The 15308-nt window shown below is 35.9% G+C and overlaps 1 protein-coding gene across 12 annotated transcripts in view; it reads right to left on the reverse strand.

Annotated features, from left to right (window-relative positions):
* The window catches only part of PIBF1 (progesterone immunomodulatory binding factor 1), a 127467-nt gene that overhangs the window by 86085 nt on the left and 26074 nt on the right, over positions 1-15308 (reverse strand). For 10 of the 12 annotated variants that reach the window (XR_011138584.1, XR_011138583.1, XM_068929654.1 and 7 more), the window contains 3 exons: positions 12834-13015; positions 11996-12121; positions 7930-8028 (listed from right to left, as the gene is read on the reverse strand). Coding sequence is in view for 10 of the 12 variants with exons in the window: in XM_068929654.1 (XP_068785755.1) it covers positions 7930-8028; positions 11996-12121; positions 12834-13015 (407 nt within the window). In the remaining 2 variants the exon portion in view is untranslated. The remainder of the gene's footprint in view (positions 1-7929; positions 8029-11995; positions 12122-12833; positions 13016-15308) is intronic. The other 2 variants (XM_068929659.1, XM_068929658.1) reach the window with 1 other exon arrangement.

Here is a 15308-nt window from a genome sequence, read left to right on the forward strand (position 1 = left end):
ATATGTAACTATTAAAAAAAAAACCCTCCCCCATTAAATTCATCTTCAGATAACTGCTTTCATTTACATTATGTATCATTACAACCAGTGTAGACTTTTTAAATGGACAGAAAGTAGTTATTTACCTACAGTAAGTTAAAAAGCTGTGTTTCACAGCTTATGTCCTATATGGAATAGCTGTAGCATATCAAACCAAAGGTCCACGTAGCCTGACAACCTTGTCTCTAACAGCGGCTGAAAGCGTATGTTTCAAGAAGGGCAAGAAAAGTGCCTGCATGTATTATATTTCTTCCTAATCCTATCCTACTACTATCTAACTATTTCTAGTTCAAGAATTTCCTGAGTTGAATATGACTTCTACATGTTAAGTAATTCTCAAATTTATCTTGGATCTTTTTCAGTCTCCCTTTGAATCCATGCAAACTTCTGACATTCAAAACATCACTTGGCAAAGAGTTCCACAGGGCTACTATTCACATATCCTGTCCGGACTCATTGCTAATGAGATGTTGTATGCAGTGAATCACAAAAGTGTGCGTATATGTGAGGGATACTAACAATCATAGCACAATCATCGACTGCCATGGAAGTTTCTCCCCTATAATTCAAGAAATACACGAGAACCAAGCAGCAGCACCCTTATATAATAAAATGCCTCTTTGAAGGAGCTTATAACTGCTTTGGAAGTTGTTCTCAAAGGACATCAATACATTTTCAATCTTCTCACACTCACAAAAACCCTATGGACTTAAAATAGTAGGAGTTTCTTAGCTACCTTGCACAATAGCCATCATGGAATTTTAACATTTTGCTTTTATTAATCTTCAAGTCTTAAGATCAACAATTTTAGCCAGCAGGAAATGAGCAGGTGAAATGACAACGTGTATTTTACAGGCTTAAGAAACCTCTTCCATGATATGAGAATGTGTTCGTTACAACCTTCCCAAACCATACTTCAGGTATTATTTTGTTAGAATTATTTCATAGAAACTGGGACAAGAGAAATCTAAATGAAAATATTTGTATACATACACTTGTTGGTTATCTCTTCTAGCGTAAGAGAACAAATTTCAAAGTCTGCCTTTCAGATGCAATGAAGATTAGAAAAGCCATCACCCTCATATATCATTCCTATGAATCTTATCATCAAATGACTCTCTGCCTAGAGCATATCATTTAAGATAGCTATAGTTATGAGGTGACTGGTTACAGTGCCTAACCTGTTCATTCTGGAGGAATGCTGTACGGCAAAATGCAGAAGAACGTCGAGGAGATAGGTGATGGAAGCTAGCCAGACCGTTCTGTGGGAAAAGGAGCATCAACAGGGCATGCTGACCCACAGTCAGGCAGCTAAGCCCATGTCAATGTGACACTACACCTGGGCTTTGAACTGGAAGTAGCAATGAGCTCAATAGGCTTACGGCATACATGTAGTCCATAAAAACCTCACATAGTGCCCGCCCGCCGGCGTTCCTCACCATGGACCGACACTCAGCAGTGCCAGGGACATCCCTGCTCCATTACTGCCTCGATCGGGAAATCGCTAGGGAATCCTCACTCAGATGCAGAGGTAATAAATGCTCAGTATCAACCCTAGAGTGCCTTGTGTTTGTGTAACTTCCCTGCCAGGAGTCCAGGTGGCGCCCCTGCCTTAGCCTTGCAAAGGCCATCTTCAAATTTTGAAATCCTTATTAATTAACTACCAAAGACTGTTAGGCATGCACTAGCAAGTGTGCAGGCTTCTGAACACTACAATATATTTGATCAAATCAGCTAATTCAATTTTCTCCTTTTGTTGGATTATTAAAGTGCATTCAAATTAATTGAGGAAAATATAGTAATCAGTCTCCAAAGTCAGTCTCTAAAGTGCTAAGTATACATTATCTTGGTTTGGATGGAGATACCAGGGCTTTAAGTCCACCCTGAAGAGGTTTTGGCTAATATGTCCAGACTGCATTCCACAAAGAAACTAGAAAAAAAGCTTAAGCTCTCTTCTCCTTTTTTAATAGTCTTCTGTCTGTCGTCTTCTCTACGACACTATTTTCATTACTTCTGTGAGTGTCACCAGTTGGTTAATGATTCCAGTAAAAAATAACTAATAAAAAAAACTCTGAAAAGTCAGGAATTCTAAGTTCTAAAATATAAATACCTATACAGCTCAAGTCAAGACTATGCAGAGCTCTCTGCTTCCTTCTACAAGGAAGATCTAGTTAACATTTTAATGGGATAGTGCATTGTTAACTACAAGGGAAAGATTCTTTGGACAGATCCCTGGACGTCAAGATCCGATTCGTATCTGTCCAGCAGCCATCTGCTTACCAGAAAGCTTTCCTTACACACCATTTGAAAAAAAAAATCTTGTTTTTGATTATTGTACAGCTGATGTAAAAATTAACAGCCCGTGTGTTCTAGTCTCTGGCATACCAGAAAAAGTTCTCTCTAACCCAAGGAAAAAGAGTTAGTCTTTCAGGCTTTCCAAATTTGAACTATCAGTTTTTAATATTTAATGCTCAATGTATTTTACTTTCGATTCGAATCTTTTAGTTCTTATGAAGTCAGAAGGGGCATCCTGAGAAAAGCATTTATCTAATACGTGCAAAGGAGAAAGGATTTTTGGGCAGAAGACTGAGCAGACAATTCCCATTATAGTGCAATGTGAAATAGACTTTGAGATATTACAGACTTTTTATGCAGAAACATAGTAAAAGGATGGTGAACTCTCAGAGCAGCTTAAAATGATCCATTAAGATGCAAAGTCCTAGTAAGTGTATCCTCAGAACAAAAGGAAAAAAGCTCAAGAGCCTCCCTAACTATTTCTGTAGAAGTCACTGATGCACAGAATTGTTTTTTATGGATTCCATTGCTTCTTCTACAGCTTGGAAATGAACTAGACCTATCAATCTCCTGGAAATGGACTTTTATTCTTCATCATACTACTATTACTTGTCCTTTCACTGCCGCCTTTGCACTGATTCTAAGTTTCCAATAGGGTATCTTTCAGTAATTTCCCTGGTATCTACATTGCACCCTTTTAGCTGCACCTTGTAATCAACTTTCTCATCTGAAGAATCAGATCATTTTTTTTTTTTTTTTTTAAACAGGAAACCTGTAGTTACACTGATTAGGCCCGAAATCTAGGTAAGGTCTAACAATGACAAGGAAGGGCTCAGCTTTATTCTGATATGGATCCTAGGCATTGTCAAAGTTACATACACAAATCATACTACAAAAGTCACAATGAATAAAACAGCAGGAAACGATTATACCAAAAAAAGTATTTTAGAAAATACTAATGAAGTTAATTCAAACTGAAGGTGCAAAGTGCTGGTAATTTGCAAGAGCCGCAGTGTTTCAATTCAAGGGATTTCAAAGCTCTTCATACACACAAATAGCAGCCATGAAAAATGCAGACATGCCTAGGGAGTATAGGGATGTGCCAGTCATTTTTATATAAGTTATAGCAGCTGTAGCAATGAGAAGTACTTTGGCCAGAAATTAGGGTACACATCTTTTTATTCAAAACTTCATTTTACAAACATTCTTGAAGAGAAAATAGGCCCTTATTTAAATATTAGCAGTAAGTCCAGCACACAGATATGTTGACTTAATCATGTTATGATTAGAACCTTGTGATTGCAGTCGGCAACATCAGGATTGTGAAAATATGTTAGTACAAGGGTAAATAATTTTAATGTTTCTTTTAACAATGAATGTTTAACACAATAAATGTTAATCTAACCATCAGATTCCTGTACATTCAGAGATTGGATAATCTACTGAATGAACAAACGCTCCTTTGCATTTACAGTTATCTTTTCATCTAAGATAGTCCTCTAGACTTATTTGCAATTAATGGGAAAGTATAGGGATCTTAGTTTCACCTAATTTAAATGTATATTTTATGAAAAGGATTGATCAACCTCTCTCTGTAACCTATAAAGTTTAAGACAGATGATAAAGTTAGGTAAGACTAACCTCACTTCCAAATAAGTTTTAAAAACCAGCAACATAAATATGAAGAACAAAGAAAAATATTGGGGGGGGGGAGGGGGGTAGGGCAATCCAAGTAATAAGGATTCATGGAGAGATTAAAAGAGGTCTCCAAAAGTGTGTAAATGGCTTGCAGCTAACTGAAAAGAAAAGTGTTAAAATAGGTAAACATTAGCACACTTTCTCTCAACCTGCAAATCATAAACACCTTTGCTATCAACAAATGTCAATGACTTTTATTCCTTTTTTTTTTTTTTTTTTTGGAGAAGGATACTTCTAAATAGAAACATTAAAAATACTCCTAATCTTTTTACCCCCACTTTTGCAGATTATTCATTGCACACATACTAGTTTTAAATAGCTGAGCTATATACATTAGTCTAAAAATTGTTACATAATAATCCAAGGTCCTTCAACATTTTTGTAGATATCATCCTGACTTTACTCAGTCCAACAGTTTATGACAATTCTCAAAGCTACAAAAATAGTTTTTAAAAAGGGTCCTTTGAACATCTGTTTATATTCAAATAAGCTAAAAAAAACCCACACATTAAAAATATCTTAACTCCCTATAGAGAGGAGATAGCCATTTTAACTCTTTTTTTTTTTTTTTTTTTTTTATAAAGTTGAGGGGTTTTCAAGTTATAGCTCCCACTGCAAATGCCCAAAAGCGTCCCTTGTGTTCTCAGTAATTTTAGATATCATTAGCCATTTTCCACGGAGCAGTAGAGTCCTAGAAAAAGAAATGATGCTTCTTTAAGGTTTAAAGGATGTGAACAAAGACAAGAGATGGCTCTCATAGGTGTTCCCCGAGGTGAAATGCTCTTGCATGAGTTCACCCCATATTAGACATTAGAGTCCACTTCGAACACCCTATCATAGGAAACATATCAATTTGAGTTTGCACCTTATTGGAAACTAGAAAATTTAACCACTAATAAAAAGCAATAGGAAGCCAGGCTGCATTTCTTCCACTTTTCTATTATCTTTTTTGGAAGAAGAACTGATTAAGAGATTAGCAGTCAGCATTAGCATTCAGAAAATGACACTCCAGGAATATTTAAGAGATGGAAAAACTAGAACGTATTAGTATCTGTACATCGTAATATAGCGGAAGATCAAACTATTATAGAGTCGTGTGCCTGATTCAACCCTGAGACACTTTCAATTGAGCCAATATAGCTTTAAAAATTAGCTAAAAGTCATAATCACATTGTCAACAATTAAAAATGAACTGAAAATATTTCCATCTGGACATCAATTTTCTAGAAGACAAATGTGACATACACACCATGGTTTAACTCAAAATACAAAGTCATTAAGTTCTTATACTACCACAGGTGAATGAAATACAGTCTCACATAGAATTTACAGCTGTAAATGGCAAAGAGAGCAACAAAAAATACACTTTCATGTCATATAGTGATCGACTCTAAGGCTGAAATAGCAGCTTCTTTATTAATATAACACTCAAGTATTATCGCTTGAGTATTTGATTGGCATTTATAAACAACTGTTTACAAGAAGTCAGCACAAGCATCAGTGCGAAAAATGGTAATAACTGCACTTGACTAGAAAATTGGGTATTAGTTATACTTCTGATCACAAGATTTGCCAGTGGCTTTATTCAACCACCATTCAGGCCAGTCAACATTCCACATACTTTTGAGGCTTCCTAACATGTTTGTTTATACAGATTATGATACCAGTAGTAACTACAATGAGTCATCTTGTTTTCAATAAAGCAGAACTAGCTGCTACAATCACTTAAATCTGGAATTGGACAACATTGGCAGTCCCTTCACAGGTATTCACTTCACTTTTATCTTAGGGGATTTGGCCTATACTAAGAAAGATTTTTTCTACAGAACTATATTTCAGTGCATAGTAACCTCAGGATTTGGAACCTTTTAAATTAAGGTATTTACTCCATTTCATCATGTCAGTTTGTTACTTTGCAGTGCATTTAAGTAACTAAGCACATTTGGAATGTGGGAAAGACAGTCTTGACACCAGTACTATGGTTAAGAGAGAGTTTTAAAGAGTTTTAAAAAAGTGAAGTATGGGCTTTTCATTCTCCTGATATAAAATACAAAAGCATGAAGCTTTGAAACAAATCTAGTTTCATTCAGACCAAGATGAAACACATAATCTGAGGAATAATCTGATTTCTGAATGCCATAAAATTTTATTCATCACATTAGAATGATTAAAGGCGAGTTTCACTAACTGAAGAGTTTATCAACAGAAAAAGCCAGAGGAGGACAAAGGCATGGGTATATCAATCATGGAGATGACATGGTTTATTAACAAACGTTGTGGGTTCCCTCCCACCCCCCATAAAGGTTACTTTTTTAAACCTTCAAAATGTTTTCCTATGTTTCAAACGGCAGAGCATCCTCCTCGCTCAGGACACATGATATGAGTGAGAATACAATAGAACAAAGATATTTCCTGCATGGTTTTTAATTTTAAAAATAAATATAGTAAGAATTACAAAGTTGATATAAAAATAAATAAAAACCAAGGAAGTGTGCACACTCAAATTAGCATAGGCTAGATTTATTTTCCAGAACTTCCAGTTAGATAGTAATGCCTCACATACCATAGTGAAGTTGTATCACAGTGAAAGCATACAAGTCTCATCGCAGGGTGGATTCCCATTAGCACTTTAGTTTGGTTTAAGAGATTAATTTTGAAAAAAACTTCCAGATTGTCTCCACTTAACATACTTTGAGTTGCTTTGTGGAGTCATTTCAGAGTTTGCTAAGTGAATTCCTTTTTGAGAATCCAAGAACATCTACAATGCATTCTAAACACTAACAAACATTCAGCCCACAGTACTCAACTGAATGCAATCTAAAGTCAAACTCCTGACATGCGTAGTGTGGACATCAGGTACTCTAATCCAGCTATTTCACTCTAGAACCACCCGTATTGTTTTGTGCAACTAAATAGCATTGCTTTTTTTCAGTTCTTTGCACTTATGCTGGAGTAATGCTAATTCATCAGTAATATCACCACTGTAATTTAGGATTCAGCATAAATTGAATTAATTCATGTCCATGCTTAAGTTAAGCCTTTTAACAGATCACTATCTGCAATCACAAACACGTCCAAACAAAAAAATTCACATCAGCTATTTTGTTTCAATAGGTGACTACGTGGCATTGGTTAATACACTGACCTTTTCATTTTGGAGGGAGACTTGGTTTAAACATAAATCAAGTCCAAAATTAAGGATATGCAACAAACTTAGCCTGTACAGCTTTGACTCTGGTCTATAGTTCTAAATCACCTTATAATTTATCATAGTTAATAAAACAGTTTAAATTCACAAAAAGTGAAGCCAAGGTGCCGCAGAGCAGGAGAGTAAACTGCCTGTAAACAACAGAGGATCACTAATAGTTTCCTTCTCCACATAAATACATAAATAGAACTGTTTACACACCACATTTTATGTGCTAAACATGAAAGGTTGGGTAGAGACAACAGTAACAAAAGCATTTAGAAAGCCTAACAGTTCACGATTACTGCTCTCTAACCACAACTCACAAAAAGTATTTGCTGAAATCATTGTCAAAGGTTACTTTCTATTTTCAACAATTTTTCAACTAAATTAAGAACAGCAGTGTTCAGAACTTGGTCACGGGAAGATAAAGCATAATATGAATTACACCTTCTTGCTATGAGATGCCTAATTACGTTTCCATACCTGTACAGAATTGAAGGGAAAGAATCAAACATTCACAGTGTTATTGCACTGGCAAAGGAAAGAACCCTAAAATTAAATTTCTAACTTCATTTAAATCAAATTTTTGTAATTCAATTTATTCTTTATAAGCAGAAAGTCCAACCAGTCATCCATCCTCCCTAAAACCCTGCTGATACATTTATACTTAACCCTTCAGTTTGATATGTATTTTAAGACATACTTACTGTTCTAAGAGTTGATCATATTTTCCTAGAGCATCCTTTTCAGCAATAACTGCCCTTTCTTTTTCAGCTACAGCATTATCTCTTGCTTCTCTTAAATTTCTGAAGGAAATAAAAAAAGATAATCTATCAATCTGTTGGGAGGAAGCCTATTCTATTTCTCAGATTAAAGTACTATTGACTGATCTTGACTTTAACGCTACCTTCCTCAATCCTGCTAGAACGGGGGGGGGGGTCTATCTATATGTATAGCCATTATAGAGGCATGTTGCGAAAATAATGATCGAACTATGCATTTATTTGTAGAAGTACGTGAAAAAGTCAGAATATTAGAAATTTAAATTCATGCAAAAAAGTAATTTACTAGATTCCAATAATTTTGCTTGGTACTTCACTATTAAGTAGGAAAATGATGTCCTCCTAGTAACTGAGGTGATTATGAACTTTTATGATAGAGCCAGAAAAGATTAGCTAGGCTTAAGAACCCTATTTCTACATACAACTAATTTGGCTAGCTAATCACCATACGTAGGTTACTGCACATCACTGGTGTCTTTACTGCTAACACAACGCACAGACAGATCCGCACAGAGAGAATCATAAATTAAACCATGAATGTTTTATTGCAATCAGTCTATTTTTAAAAATTTTATTAACCAAGAATCAGTTAAGACTTGCAAACTATCTTATTCCTATTTCACTTATACAAGTCAGTATGAATGAAGACTAACATACATAATACTTGTGTTAAAAATGACACAGCTAAGAGTCTGCTAATCTGTTGTCTGTCTGTAGTATAATATGCCAGTAACCTAAAACTTAGGCTCATCCGCTCTATCTCCATTATTCAGCAGCGCAGCACAGTAGCAACAGATTTGCAAAGCAAAACACTGGCTGCTGAGGACTTGACATTGACACTATAAACAATTCAGAGGATTTTACTTTAAAAAAAAAACCTTGTCTGCTCCTGTATCCTGGGCACTTACTGACATTTGTGATGTATTAGATGCTCTCTTAGAGACATCTTTCAATTTAGTTTCATCTAAAAGGAATCCAGTGCAAATCACAGCACAAGTTGTGATGTGGCAAAAACAAGGCAAGTAGCAATAACTGGGAGCTTCACTTCGAAATCACATTCCTCACCTGAACATTAACGTAGATGCAACAAGCTCTTCCCACTTCAGTAGTTTTTTTTCCTGCCCCTTAGCAATGCCATGAGCACGCTTCATTCATGTGGCTGTGTAGTGATCTGGGGGGGGGGGGGGGGAAGGGCAGGAACAGAGTGGTTTTAACCTGAATTTGCTGTGCAAATGCACTACTAATGCTTGTGTTACCACAGGAAATAAAAACACGCCCAGAACACCATGGGAGCTTTTTCAGGAAGTACAATTGGCTTAAAGTAAAGTGAAATTAGATTACAAGGCAAATTTTGAAGAAAAGGTATGGAGGTAAAAGGAAAATTGTTAAGCCTATGTCAAATGCTATCCTAGATCACTTAAGCCACACTAACAGTGTATCTCTTTTGGATAAGGGACTTTATTTTCTAGACTAAGGATATGTCATCCACCCTACTTACCTGGACTCAACTAAGTAATTCATATATATCAGAAAGTATTAGTTCATTAGAATCAACCTAAGAATTATACAATGGTTAAGTATTTAAGAGAGAAAACATGTGGGAGGTCAAGGGCATTAACGTGTCAGAGGAGTAAAATGTCACATATTGACGAGGAACAGAACTGGTTTTGACAATGAGGTTCACTCACTCAACAAAAGGACAATCACAGATTAATATAACCATAAAAAAGGCAAACGAGACCTAGTTAAGTAGTCATTTAAATACTTTCAATAGGACAGCCATTAGAGACATTGTGCCAGATATTCACATGATTTGAAAATTATATACAATTCTAAATCTAACAGCATATCTAACAGCTATACATACAGGTCATGTGGATTATGAGGTGCCTGGCAAGCCTACCATACAAGTGAGAGTAACCCTCTAAAATGGGACAGGATTACCATCTACAAGTTCCTGAATGCGTATGGAAGAAAGAAGTGGGACAAGGGGCAAAGGAGGGGAAGCAGAAGCACAACGGCATCTACGTTAGCTTTTGAAGCAGACCTCTCAACAATTGCCACTCAGTGTGCTTTAGTTCACTTCTCAGAACAATTCGGGAGTGCACAAACCAAATTCCTTTCAAATTGACAGAAATCAGATGTGCTCAAGGAGAGATCTAACATGCTCAAACTACTAAATAGTGCTCAGCCTACTGGATTAGCTGTTATCTGGTCCTAAGTAAAACCCCATGCAGACATTCAATAGCTCTCTGAATTCACTCATGCTTGCTAATGGAGACACAGCCAATGCTGACAATCAGACAAGTGAAACTGATCCCAAATAAAATAGCTGAAAAGAAGCATCATCTTTTTACTGGATTTCCCCTTCCCCCTCAGTTTAGCTTCCTGAACTGGCTCATCCAAGGGTAAAATAAGTGTCACTAAATTCAATGGAAATATCAAGTCTAAGAGGCTTGGCAAAGGGGTATGAAGTCAGAACATTCTTTTCAGCCACAATTAACTATTAAATTAACTCAGCTGTCTCGTCATTCCATGCTCTGAGCTTGAAGATGAAACAAGAATTTTAACTTTACTTTCAATACCAGTCAGTGTCTCTTCATATCATACAACTTTCTTTGCAATCTGCTTTGTTCCAGTTTTGGGTTGCATGTGTCTCACGACTGAGGTGCACCTAAAACTGCAAAGCACTGTTTTATGGTGGAATTTAGTACATTACAGAGACAGCATATGCTAAAAATTATTTTTCGTAGAATATGAAATTAAATCTAAGGAATTTACATTATAGAAATACTTATTTCAAAATGAGGAACAAAACTTCTGTTAATTGGTTCCAGACAAACAAAATGTCTTCCAGTAGGTTCTTCAATGATATACAGACGCTCTTCAGATCTCTACCAACAGTAAAATCATTCTTTGTAATTCAACATTGTTTTGCATACAGGAAGTGGTGCAGATGTGCGCGCGCGCGCACACACACACATATATTATTCACACTTGCAAAACTAAAGTGAGGTAATTTTTTTTTTTTTAATTAGAACCTTTCAGTTGACTGGAAGACAGACAGCGGAAGTCATGTTCCTCATTTTTCCTTCTTCAGAGTAATAACATAAACCACCTATTAGAAGAAGAGATGCTGATGCCACAAATACCTTGTTACTATAGTCATTTCCTTCTCCACATAAGGAACTTTCAAGAGATCTACGATGAGTTAATGAGTCATTAACTGCTCCTTCCATTTTAAAGGAACATGTTATGACAAAAAAAAAAAAACAGCAACAAAAAGAAAACTTGAAAAGAATTATAGTGCCAAAAGTCCAAGCGCTTAGATCCCTAAGGGCTTACATGTGTGCCTAACACTGCATACACTTCCATGTAATTCAACAAGAACGTACACAAAGTTCAGTATGCAGTTTTTAGGACTAGGATCTTCTTGAAGAAGGATTTTATAATAGTTTTAAAAATAATCTATTTTATAATAGATTATATTATAATATAATCAGTATTGTTTAAATTATAATGCTGTAAACAATCCCAAATAGATTTATGTTTATAAGGCATAAAAGTTTTGATTTTTTCCATCAATTTTCCAGCTTTACCTTCTGAATCAATTCCTTCCTTTCTAGTGGCCTGAAAGTTTCAGGACTATTGTCCATCTATTATGAGAGGTAAACTAACATATTCAGATATATCTCATTAATTCATACAGAATAAGCTCAACATCACTGACGTTTATCTTGAAGGTGAATTTTAATAATTCATTCTTTTCATTAACAATGTCAAATGTCAATCATTATTTCAACAGAAAGAGAACACTATCTGTACAAATATAATTTCATGTTTTTTATAAAGTTATCAGTTTTGTAATTAAGTTTAAATTCCCACATTTTGATCATCTCTCACAAAGCCAGTCAACCAGTCTGTGCCTAAAAAAAAAGAAAATATTTGGCCATTTCTGCCCTAATTAGACTGTTTCCTACATCTTACCTACCTGTTTTCACGCTCATACATCTCCTTTGAGGTGCTTCGAAGCTGCTCAATTTCTTGATTTGTTTTCAGTCTTATTTGTTCCAATTCCTCCTGCAGTCTGTTTTCATACTCCGTTTTATAATGGTCTCTGGAAAGAAACAAAAAATAGGAATTACTTATGAACTGCGTTACTACTACATTGGCCAAAATATCAAAACTCCAGGTACAGCTGTACTAGCAAAGCACTTCTCTAGCACATAATGATCAATTAATTTCTCATGGCTATCATTAAAGAATGTGCAATTGAACCTGAGATATTAAAAAGTGATTGCTCAAACAGCTGATATGAAAGTTATTACCTGCATACTATGTCCTACTTTACACATCTGAAAATTACACATATTTTACTCTCCAGAGATGTTTGAAGCATGTCTTTCTAATATCCCTGTTCTAAATAAAGTTAACTTGAAAAAAAAAAAAAAACCACATACAGAAAAAAAGTACAACATATGTGCTTAATATAACGGGGTTTTTTGTTTTGTTTTTTGTTTTTGGTTTTAAATCTCCACTACCTCAGAAAATTTCTATATATACGTAAGAAAATAGCACCCATAAACTTACAATATGGATTTCTTCACTGCTACGGTAGTGTACCAAAACTTGAAAAAAATTTAAAGCAGTTTTTCCCAGTATATAAATACATATTTAAATAAAGAAAAAACAGAAGCTTTTTTACTGTTTCTAGTTACACAGATATGGATTAGCTCTTCTAAAGTTACGAATTTTTAAGTGAGACTTGTCCAAGAAACGAGGGAAAAGTAGTAATTTGTCTACTGACAGAAGTGAACACAACCTCTTACCTGGATGTAACGTATTTTTCGTACATCTCTTCTCTAGCTTTTTTGGCATCCTCTAGCTGAAGCTGAAGTCTTTCAAGACGATCTTCTTCATGCGCACAGCGAACACTAAGCTCCATGTTTTGGCGATTAAGATAATCTTTATCTTTTTGCAATAAGTTAAGGGACTGTTGTAAGGCCGCCAGCTATTAATGCAGTTAAAGGAATACTTCAACATGAACTTCAAGACTGGCATTTAACATCCCTCCCTCACATACAAACTTTCTTTTTCATTTCAACTTTCTGTGTATTGTTGGAATTGAAAAACCTCAGTTTACACTTACATTTAACATGTTCTTATAAGCAGGTAAAGCTCCATTCAAAAAAAGGACTTTAATAAGACTATAATTTATTCATTTCTGATGATTAGTACCTGAAAAGAGGTAAGGGCCCCCTTAATCTTTCTCAGTGTCAAATAGGAACTAGGATCAAAATATATTACTGAATCAGAGAGGACACATATCGAGCCTCGAGGCCAAGTGGTCATCATATCAGGAACAGCTTTCTCAAAAATAGTGGAAATGTGAAGTTTACAGGCAAAGAGTCATTACTGCTCAGTAAAGAAATGGTGAACCTGCTAGCTTTGGGGCTAAAGTCAGTCATGATTGCCATAGACAAGGCAATGCTCCAAACCAGTACCAAGAGCAAAGAAGGTCATGCATGCATGCATGCTTTCTTTTGACTTTCATTTAGTATGTTGTTGCTACAGGTGACTGAACTGATGCGAAAGCAGAAACGTGATCATCTTGTGAGCCTCTGCAACAGCTTTCTTGAGCTCCAGATTAGTCAGCTTTACCACTCCAAAACGCTGGTGTGTGAAAGAGTGGTCTCCCCATCTATTTGAGATGAATATCGTCAGAGAGCAGCCACAGAGTATATTGTCACTGATGCTGAGTGGTCCAACTCCTTGCTTCTGACAGCAAAAAGTACCTTTATCAGCTTCAAGAAGTTTTGCAGTTTAAGCTCCTGGTGACATCACATGCCAAGTTAACACAGTGGTAGATCAACCTCTTATCAGAAATACATCCCTCTGAACAAAAGCATAAAGACACCCTGTACATGTTTTAGAAATAAATCATTCCTTCTGAGGCAAAAAAGGACAAAAGAGTTACTTGAGGAGGATAATGAAACAGAAGACAAGAAGTAACTTGTTAAGCAGTTTAAAATTTGTAGGAAAAAACAAACAAAAAAAACCTCAGCTCTTAGAGGCATGCTCCTCTCCATCTGTCTACTGAGCATCACAGAAGGTGAGGCATAAACGTGTCTCCAAAAAAAAAAAAAAAAAAACAAACAAACCAACCCAGAAGAGTACTACTTTAAAAATAGTAGTTATTATAACTGTTTTATCTGCAATACTCTTAATACAGAGACCCTAAAGAACATAAACTCCCTTGAATCCTCTAAGGAGTGAATGGTCTTACTTATTCCAAAGTGTTAATGCTCAAAGATCCCTCATTAGATTCTTGCCTGGATCAATACAGAAGTCAAGACCAATCTCCCCATGCAGTGTCCCTTCTGGATCCCATAGGAAAACTAATTCTGAATAGCCAAACGGAATCACAGAATGATTCAACAAAGGTTCCTTTACTCCTTTTGGTGCTTTCGAGGAAGATTTTCCATACATAAACCCAGCTTAAAAATAGTCTTATTTTCCCAGTAAATTGGATATAGAGCTACAAAATATCTGAAAATTAGTGAATGAGGACAGAAACTGAAGTTTCTTTCCAGAGATTTAATAAGTCCTTTTCTCCCTCCAAAAAAAAAGCTGTTACAAAAGTACACCTACATCAGACAAAGAAAAAAATCCGTTAGTGATTCTGACACTTCCTGAGGATTCATTCTCAACTAGCTTACTTACAGAGAATAATTCAATTCTGGAGGTTCGATGAAACAATCCTCCCTATGAACAACTTAGATGCAGACGCTGTGATAACAGATACTGAAAAATGGAAGCTTGCACTGGTATAAACTATCAAAGGTCCTATATACCAAGGCAATGGATATGGAAACATTCTCTGCTTAGTTCCTTGAGCCTAGAGTTATCATATGTGCTTGGTGGGGGACCATTACTGAACCATCACAACTCTTGGATAAATGAATCCGTGAACAGCGCATGCAGATAGGGACGTTTCTCTCTCAACCCGTCAGGTCTTCAGCTCTTCGAGGGTCTTTAGAGCAGATTTATGTTCCCCTGTGAAATACCAGGGCTAGCAAAATGGTAACGATCGAGATCTGAAGAAGCTGACTGACCCGACTGCAATTAGAACTCATTGGAAACCCAACAAGAAAAAGAAAAGAAAAGAAAAGAAATCCTCAGTGTCTAAACAGGCTTTTAGTCATTTTCCCAGTAGAAATACTTTCAAAGATCAGTTGAGACACTAAAAACAAACAAACAAACAAACGCCAGACCATCACCCTAGCAGACTTTCCTGTCTATGA

Source organism: Struthio camelus, chromosome 1 (assembly GCF_040807025.1).
Source record: "Struthio camelus isolate bStrCam1 chromosome 1, bStrCam1.hap1, whole genome shotgun sequence".
In the NCBI taxonomy this organism is placed as follows: domain Eukaryota; kingdom Metazoa; phylum Chordata; class Aves; order Struthioniformes; family Struthionidae; genus Struthio; species Struthio camelus.